Below are 9,353 nucleotides of genomic sequence, written 5' to 3'. Positions count from 1 at the left end.
TCTTTCTTTCTCTTTCTTTTCTTTTCTTTTCTTTTCTTTTCTTTTCTTTTCTTTTCTTTCTTTTTAAAGAATTCAAATCTCATCTAAAAACGATCATAGTTGGGCTTCATTTATCATCATTAACTCATCATTGTTTCTGATAATTATTAATGCAAGGCAGAACTGGGTTTTTTTCTTAAACTTCCAATTCTTTGCAGACTGACACCTGTGTACACGCCCCCCCCCCCAAAAAAAAACCCCAGAAAATCTATGGAATTCCTGGATTGCATTGCAATATGAAATTGTGTCAAATATTTTTAGCTCTTTACTGTGAACTTCTGTTCTTACCTAGTCCCACTTTGGTAGCCCACGGTCCCCCTTCCACATCTCGGGCCCAGTTCACGGACCCCTCTGGGTAGCACCTGCCGCAGGCTCACTGCACCGTTTCTGAGCGTTCCACCCGCCACACTGCGCGTGCCACTTGCTGCTCTTAGCGCCCTGGGGTAGTTGTTCTCTGGCTCGTGGCCTGGTTCACCCCCGCAAGGAGTTGGAAGTGGACAGCCGACAAGTGGAGATGCTTCCGTGACACCGCTGTTTTGCAAATAGGAGCTGAAAAGCTAGGTTTTCTGCAAGTCAGGACCAGCCCAACTGCAGTTGATACGCTGTGTGTGACTTTGAAGGCAGCTCCCAGAACTGAGTGATCATCATGGCCGGTGGGGCCTTCAAAAAGTACTTGGTTGGATTTCCTACTCCCAGTGAGTCAAAATTTCTGAGGGTGAGGCCCCCAAATCTGTATTTTTCTCTTTTTTAATGTTTTTTATTTTATTTTATTTTATTTTTGAGAGAGAGAGGGACAGAATGCAAATAGGGAGAGGGCAGACAGGGAAGGAGACACAGAATCTGAAGCAGGCTGCAGACTCTGAGCTGTCAGCAGAGAGCCCACTGCGGGCCTCCATCTCATGGACAGTGAGATCATGACCTGAGCCGAGGTCGGCCACCCAGCCAACTGAGCCACCCAGGCGCCCTCTCAAAATCTGTATTTTTCAAACACCCTCCAAGTGGCTAATGATCAGCTTGGTTCGGGAGCCTCTGGCCCGCACTGCCCTGCTTCCCTCTACCCCGTGGGGCAGGCTCCTCTCCTTCACCCTCAAGGGGCACAGCTCTCTACCATAGCTCCAGATGGAGCGCAGAGAGCGCAGACAGGGGCCTTCCCGCCTGCCGCTTCCCCAGACTCTGACTCTGACACTCAGTCCCCTAGCCCCGCCTCTCTGAGCCCGAGGCTCATCTTTAGGAAGGCTCACCCGGCCTCCAGGAGGCATGTGGGCGGAGCGAGGATCCTGTGAACGGAAGGATGTAACTGCCTGGAAGAGGCGTGGCATGCAGTTGGTGCTCAAAAGCCGAGGCAGACAGGTGGGCGTTGGCCAGGGCTTGGTCCTCACTGAGCAGGTGCAGTGTCCTCATCCCAGAGAGAGGTTCTCGAACCCTGCCTGCAGCCTGTGTACGTGGGACCAAAGAAGAGCTTGTGCGTTTGATAAAACTTAGGACACTGAGACCTCTCAGTGAATGTTTTTGGATTCTTGGGGGTGTGTGACCAGAACAGCCTCAGTTGCTGTTAACATTTGGGGGGTGTCTTGGTGTCGTTCATCAGGGAAGTGTCTAATCAGGTAGCTGAGGGAGGGAGAAGCATGATTTGCTCTGAATGTGATTAGATAGAACATTCTGATATCAAAGGAAATGCCAGAGGCATTTTTTAAAAAAAATTATAATTCTTTCATGATTTGGCAGGTAATTATGATAATTCCTGGGATTTTCACAGACTTAAAGGCTTTTTCACAGCCACTTTGTTTTTGGAAATCATCTTCTCTGATGCTCCAGCTGGAATGGATTGCTCAGTCCCCTGACGTTCCAAAGGCATCGTCTTCCAAGGCCCGACTCAAATGTCACCTTCCTGATGGCACTTTCCCGCATCCCTTAGGCCAGGCATACCAAGCAGGGGTCCCCCACGGACCCAGATGCTGATCAGTTGGTAATGGCTGCCTGAGTGTTTTCTTGAGGAAGGAGTGCAGCAAGCAGCTAGTGATGTCTGCCAGGGGCTGGAGGTGGGAGATAGGAGGTGAGCCTGCTGAAGTCTACCAAGCCATGTGGTTGAGCATTTAGGTGGGTTCCAGCTGTTTGGAGTTAAACTGGTGCTTTGGGCACAGGGGCAAGTAGAGGCACCAGATAACTCCCAAACAGAGATGTGCCAGGTCACAGGTGAGTGATGTAAAAGTTGGATAGATGTTGCCAGATCGCCCATGACTTAACACTTCTTGAGTCTTTCTACCTTCCATCTTTGTTCTCTCTGGGGGAGGCCTTCCCTGACACCCTGTCCTCTTCCCCAGTCTTTCTCTCTCCCTGAGCTGTAAGTTTGTTTGACCTGGAGGGTGTGAACCCCATGACATACCTGCCTCCCCCCACCACACGTGGAACAGGGCCTGACACGTGGTTAGCAATTCTGTTGGTGATGTTGCCTCAGTGGGGGACAAGGAGTCTGTCTCCACAGCTGGGCTCCTTGGTAGAGCACGTGTGGCCCCTTGTATCCAGCTTCAGCATCCTTTTCCTTTATTTCCCTTCCATGCCATCACCCATCCTGGAAGGCCGGCTCTCCCTCACTGAGCGCTCACCATGCCCAGACACAGTGCACCCGCTCAAGGCAGCAGCTCCGTGGCCCCATGCAGTGGGTATGGTTTTGAACCCTCATTTAGTAGGTGAATGGCTCTAGGCTCCTCGTCGTTAAGTGATGTGCCCTAGAGCTGACTGTAAGTGATCAAGCGCAAGCCTATCTTGCACCGGAATCTGAGCCCTTAACTGCCTTGTCTCAGCTGCCCACGCCACCCCAGCAACTTCGGGGCCTTTGCACCTGAAGTTTCCTCTGCTGAATGTGCCTTTCTCCTCCCTGTCTACAGGGCGTCCTCCTAGAGCTCAGCGCGTTTATGGGATGTAGACCTGTGGGTCTGAGTGACTTTAGATGCCAAAGGTAGGGGGCAAGCGACGGGGGGTTAGAGAGAAGCCGGCACCAGATCTCAAAGGTGTTTGGGTTTTATTTATCTTCAGGGCAGCAAGAAGCATTGAAGGTTTTAAACAGCAGGTGACAGCATCAGATGTTGCTTTGGGAAGATCACTGGGTCTGCTCCGTAGAGGAGGGACTTGAAGGGTAGCTACTTAATGTCCCTCCCTCCCCATTCCCTGCGAGTTTCTGTGGCTGCTGAAAATCAGGAATGGTCAGGTGGGACCTGTAAGCACCCTCAGAGCCTAATAAAAACTCCAGCAGGCAGTGCTTGAGCTTCCTGCTTTCGTTTTTATGATCTCCGCTTGGTCTGGAGGCTCTGGGAGACTTGAATCCATTTTTAGTTATACTGGACTTGGAAGGAGGTACTCACGGAACAGCATGCTCGGCATGGTTTGTGGAAGACAAAAGCTGTGTGTCTCAGTGCCTGTGTGTAGGGATCTCTCGTACAGAAATTCAGAGTTTCAGAGCCTGGCTGAATAGCAGGGACCCTTGTAGTTTTCATGGCTGCTCGAAATGAGCGCATCAGATTTTGTCTCCTCTGTTCCCCTGGATCTCCACCCCTTCCCCCTGCCTCCTTCCCTAGTGAAATGAAAGCTTCGTCTGACACGGTCAACTCACGCTTCTGGCTGCAGAAGAGAACAGCTCGTGATAAATACCCTTTGAAGCTGGGATGTGTCGATGTTTTATGCATTTATGGAAAATTTGTTTCAACACTCTGGCTGCCCCTGCAAAACAAAGCAAAACAAAAACAAAGCGAAAGCCCTGCTTTGCTTTGGAAATGACAGTGGCATTTATTTAAAGCTCTATTTTGTGGGGGCACGTTGGCAGGTATTTAGCAGTGATATGGGTAGTTGTGTCACAGTTTCCCGTTTACTGTGTGGTAAACGGATTCTTAGGCCCGAGGAGGCTCATGGGGGATTTACGTGATTTCTGTGTGGAGGATCCACACACGCATTATTAGCGATACCGTGTGTGTTTGTGAAAGGCCACAAGAAGACCATCCTAAGCTTTTTTTTAATTTTAAATACAAAAGGGATAAGACAACGGGGAAATATTAATTTTGGGTCTATATACAAGGACCCTGGGTAGGGGCTCCCTGACTTACTCTCCCGTTGTTAATTGCATGGGATTTGCAGTGTCTTTCCGGCCCTTCTCACCGTGCATGTCGCACTGGTTTGAAAGAGGTGGGCACCTGAGAGACGGGGGCCACCATGGACAGGGTGGGGGTTCACACAGCAAGTCGAAGGAAGCCTCAGAATTTGATCGGGAGCTCGGTACGTTTCATGTTGATTGTACCACGGCTGCCTTTAGTTTCCGGCCAAGAATTTTAATTCTTTTAAAGAGCCCAAGTGATTATACCTGCTGGTAAATGGAACAGTGTTCATTATCAGGAAACTAAAAAGTAAGGAAAAGTAGAAATAATGGAAAGAAAATCTGTCCCTTGACTAATGGTAATATCTTGTGTATTTCCTTTTATGCCTTTTACCTTTTATATAACGACGTATCAAAAAAAATAGAAAAAAAAAGGGGGGCCCTTCTTTACTCCTCCTGAGGCATCAGGACTTAGGTTAATGATCCTTTCTTTTCCCACAAAGGCGTCCTTAGATACCTTCTTTATTCTGATGGTATGTTTTATATTTTATATATAATACTTATTACAAATGGTCTGGTAATATTTTTGTCTTGACTAGTGTTTATACTAAGTACCTGGCTGCAGTCTGTGGTATGTAGGAGGGGGTCATCTCTTGGGAAAAGCAGGGAGACAGGGTTAGGTGAGGGTCTCCTGACCTCTGCATTCTCGAGGGATTCTCTTTTGTGGTTGTTGTTTATTTATTTTTGAGAGAGAGAGAGAGAGAGCGAGCGCAAGTGGTGCTGGGGACAGAGAGGGAGGGAGGGAGAGGGACAGGGAGGGAGGGAGGGAGGGAGGGAGAGAGAGAGAGAGAGAGAGAGAGAGAGAGAGAGAGAATCCCAAGCAGGCTCCACACCGCCAGTGCAGACCCCAGTGTAGGGTGAACCCACAAACCATGAGATCATGAGCCCAAGTTGGACACTTAACTGACTGAGCCACCTGGGTGCCCTGGAGAGGGGTTCTCTTTAAGATACTTGCAAGGTTCTTCTTTGAACGTTCCTGAAGAGCATGGCAAGAGGACGTCTCACATTTCTCTAAAAAGTTTAAATAAATTATAGTTGAATTGGTTTTAAGCCCGGTCAAGATTGCTCATGTAATCAGGGAAATTACTTTATGTTTTGGCCTTACAGGAAGACATCTTTGGAAACACATAGCTGGAAAGGTCTGTTGTTGATTCTGTACATCAATCATAGACTACCTTATGGCAACCTCTGTTTCTGTGTCTTTGGGGTGAGCTGGGGGCATTGAATAAACGTGCAAAAATTCAAGGGCTCACCGTGGGCCACCATCAAGTGGGCTGCACATGGGGCACGGTGGAAGTGGTAGAATCGTGGCAGGTAGCCCAGTGGTCGAGAGCCAGGGTCCTGGAGTCAGTCCTTCATTAGCGGTATGACCTTGAGCTAGCTTCTTCCACTCTGTGACAGCCTTTCCCTTCTTTAAGGCAGAAATGACAATGCCTGCCTTATAGAGCCCGCATAGCAAAGATGTTAGCAGCGCCTGGAAAGGATTTCCTGGCGTTGACTAAGCAGTGACTGAGGGGTAGCTGTGCCATTGCAGTTCTGTCTGTCATCATTACTGTTCTCATCGCTTTGAGCTCTGGTTCTATTTTCTCGGGTTTCAGAACCAAGTTCCTGAGGAACAGAAATGGTCAGTCAGTCCAGCTGTACCATCAGCAGCGTGATTTTTGGCAGGCCCAACTCAGATGAGCAAGAAAGCCTTCGCTAGAAAAGTGTCCACGAAGGAGAAAAACCTTAGGCCCCAAATAACCCGATAACAGCACCGTCCTGACCGTGAACGGTCGACCGTAGATTCTGTAGTGTTAAAATGAACCAAGTGCAAGACGTGTTCACCTTACAGGTGGATTTGCACGACTCACAGGTGAGTGGCGTTTTGTCTCCAGCCCAAACAACCTCCTGGTGCCTTGCTGACAAGTGACAGGCCCAGAGAAGGTGGGACAGGTGACTTGGGTGAGGGGAGTCTGCCCTCTGAGCCTCACCGTTCGGTGCTTGTGTGTTCCAGGTGGCGGAGATGCATGGCGAGCTGATTGAGTTCAACGAGCGCCTGCACAGGGCCCTGGTGGCCAAGGAAGCCCTCGTGTCCCAGATGAGGCAGGAGCTCATCGACCTGCGCGGGCCGGTGAGTGCTCCCCCCCGGAAGGTCCCAGCCCTGCCCTCCTGCCTGCTGTGTCGGTCTGTCTGCCCAGCCTCCGTGGCCCCCAGCCCTGCTCCTCAGCTTGTTCGTTGTTGACTGTGTCAAGGGTGTAGAAGAAGAGTACAGAGATGGCCAGAGTGAGCTTCCGTGTACCCGCCGTCCAGCTGTTACACGTGCATTAACCTTCACTACGCTTGGTTTTCTTTGGATGGAAGGGGGTAGAATAAACACGATGATACCAGTTCCATTTGAAGCCCCCCTTTGTAACGTTTCATGCCCCGGCACCCCATAATCCATATTCTGAAATGGGCGTGTAGCCTTCTCCTTCCTGTTTTTATACTTTGCTACATACATACGTTTCAACTAGCCATAAGCAGTCTTGGTTCTGTTTAACTTTCACCTGCATGATGTCACTGTGTAAATCCCGTGGCCCCTTGTTTTTGCTGGTTTTTAACTCAATTTTGTGGTTTGAGGACTGTCTCACAAAGATCTTTAAACTGTGGCTCTCTCGATACTTGGGGCCACTTACGGTAGTCCCCCCATAGCCGTGGTTCCGCTTCCCGTGGTCTGGAAGCACCCCACACTCCTTCTGGTGAGTTGTGAGAAGGTCAGCGGTGGCCTCATGTTACATCACGATGCCTGCATCACTCACCCCCCTTGATCCCGTCACTTAGGCCTTGGGTCATCGCACATCATCACAAGAAGAAGGGGGAGTACAGGACAGTAAGATTTTGAGAGAGGGGCTCATTCACATCTTTTATTACAGTATATTGCTAAAATTATTCAGTTATTTTCTGTTGCTAACCCCTTACTGTGCCTGATTTATAAATTAAACTTTGTCATAGGTATTCATATGTAGTAAAAAGCACAGTATGTGTATGCTTCAGTGCTGCCCATGGCTTCAGACATCCACTTAGGATCTTGGAATGTATCCCCTGCAGATACGTGAGGGGGGGCGATGGTAGTTACTTGTTGTGGGCTGTCCTATGCATCCTGGGTGTTTAGCAGCACCCCTGATTTCTACCCACTGGAGGCCAGCAGCACTCCAGGCTGTTACAGTGACCAAGAAGGCCTGCAGACATTGCCCGACGTTTCCTGAGGGGCAGGGGCCAAACCACCCTGGTTAGGAAGTCCTGGTCTAGTTCATTCACTTTCTTGACTCTAGTTCTCTATTGAACAATGTATTGCACAATTTTTTTTTTCAAAACATTTTTTAGTGTTTATTTTTGAGAGCGAGCGAGACAGCGCGCAAGTGGGGGAGGAGCAGAGAGAGAGGGAGACACAGAATCCGAAGCAGGCTCCAGGCTCCGAGCCATCAGCACAGAGCCCGACGCGGGGCTCGAACTCACTAACTGTGAGATCATGACTGAGCTGAAGTCAGCCGCTTAACCGGCTGAGCCACCCAGGTGCCCCAGTACCACAGTATTTGTAATCCCGTCGTGTTTTATTGGACATTTGGGTTGTTTGCATTTACTTAGCTGTCACAAACCCAGATGCTGAGAGTGTTTCATCCTCCTGTGCACGTTTATGATAGCTTCTTCATCTCAGAGCTTTTATCATGTTAAGTGTCAGATGCCCATAGGTAGGCAGGTAAGTTTAAAGCACGTCCTGTATCCCTGTGAAGTAGAACTGTCCTCAGTCGAGGTCAGCTTGTTTGAAGTTCTGCACCTGCTTCTCCCTTCTGTATTAATTTGAATCAAATACCGGGTGTGACTTCATCTGTACACAACTCCGTGTAGATCTTAGAAATAGGAAACCATGAATATACCATCGTCCCCTGTCTGTGACCATTAGTTCCTTTATACCATCAAATATCAGTGTTCATACTTCTTACTGTTCCATACCTTTTTATAGCTTTTTAAAAATTAGGATCCACATGAGGTCCACATGTTGTAATTGGTTATGTCCTTTATGTTTCTCTTCTTCTTAAAACCCTTGTTTGAATTTAGTAAAATACGACATAAAATTTACCATGTTAGCCAGTTTGACGTGTGCCGTTGTGTGGCTTTAGGTACACTCACGTTGTCGTGCAGCCCACACCACCGTCTGTCTCCTGACCGTGTTCATCTTCCCCAGCTGAACCTCTGCCCCACTCTACCCCGACGCCCCATCCCTCCCTCCTGCATCCCCTGCCAACCAGTGTTGTGCTCCCTTTGTGTCTGGATTGAACCACTCGCTTCTGTTTCTGTTCATCTATGGAGTCCTCCAACTCTCTTTTCCTTAACATGTGTCTGCTGAAGACCGGGTCGTGTCACCACCTGAGACTCGCAGATCGCACCTCTACAGTGTTACTCCGCACGCCCCTCTGTTGCGTCTATTTTCTTAACTTGGCGCGTGGGTCTGGGCACTTGGATGTTGGTTTAATTTTCCCGCTAACATGCCTGTCGCTGGAGTGGTGTTTTCTATCAGGAGATGGATAGCTTCTGCTTGTCTCCCTTTACTATCTTAGTGGCCATTTATTAGCACTTCCTGCCTCCGCTACGCAAATGTTTCCTTGAGATCCGTGTTGTTGTTGTTGTTTATCACCTGTTGATTATCCCTCTGTCAGTGTGTAGGAGTTCCTGCCAACACTTGAACGTCTCTACGAATGCTTCTGGGTGTGAGGTGGTTTCCCTGGGATTTTTCTGATCACGAGCGGGGTGGGCCTTCTTGACATTTGCTGCCTGGTTATTTTGGCTTCCCCTTCTGTGACTTGTAGTCTTTGTCCACTTTCTACTGGGCTGTGTGTGTGTTTTCTTGCTGATTTCTAACAGTACTTCACATACCTTTTCAGTTACGCACGTTGTGAATATTCCCTACCAGCCTCGGGCTTGCTCACGAACTTTTAATAAAATGGCAATTGCAAACCTATGGGAAAGGGAGAATCATTTAATGAAACCCCGTCACTCAGCTCTCCCAGTAATCAGCTCTGGGTCATTCTTGATTCATTCCTACTCAATTCAATCCCTTCCCAGCTCAAATTATTTGGATGCATGTCCAAGTCATCATACTATTTCAGACATAAATATTTGAGTATTTATCACTAAAAGATATTTACAGTACGAT

The 9,353-nt window shown here is 48.6% G+C and overlaps 1 protein-coding gene across 4 annotated transcripts in view; it reads left to right on the top strand.

Annotated features, from left to right (window-relative positions):
- SNX29 (sorting nexin 29) overlaps positions 1-9,353 on the top strand; it is a 506,664-nt gene that overhangs the window by 322,446 nt on the left and 174,865 nt on the right. For all 4 annotated transcript variants that reach the window (XM_040459014.1, XM_040459016.1, XM_040459013.1 and 1 more), the window contains exon 16: positions 6,177-6,293. In XM_040459014.1, the coding sequence (XP_040314948.1) occupies positions 6,177-6,293 (117 nt within the window). The remainder of the gene's footprint in view (positions 1-6,176; positions 6,294-9,353) is intronic.

This window comes from Herpailurus yagouaroundi, unplaced genomic scaffold (genome assembly GCF_014898765.1).
Source record: "Herpailurus yagouaroundi ecotype Mexico unplaced genomic scaffold, PumYag 222, whole genome shotgun sequence".
Lineage (NCBI taxonomy): Eukaryota > Metazoa > Chordata > Mammalia > Carnivora > Felidae > Herpailurus > Herpailurus yagouaroundi.
Note: the sequence above shows the minus strand (reverse complement) of the source record. Positions and strands in the feature narration are given on the sequence as shown.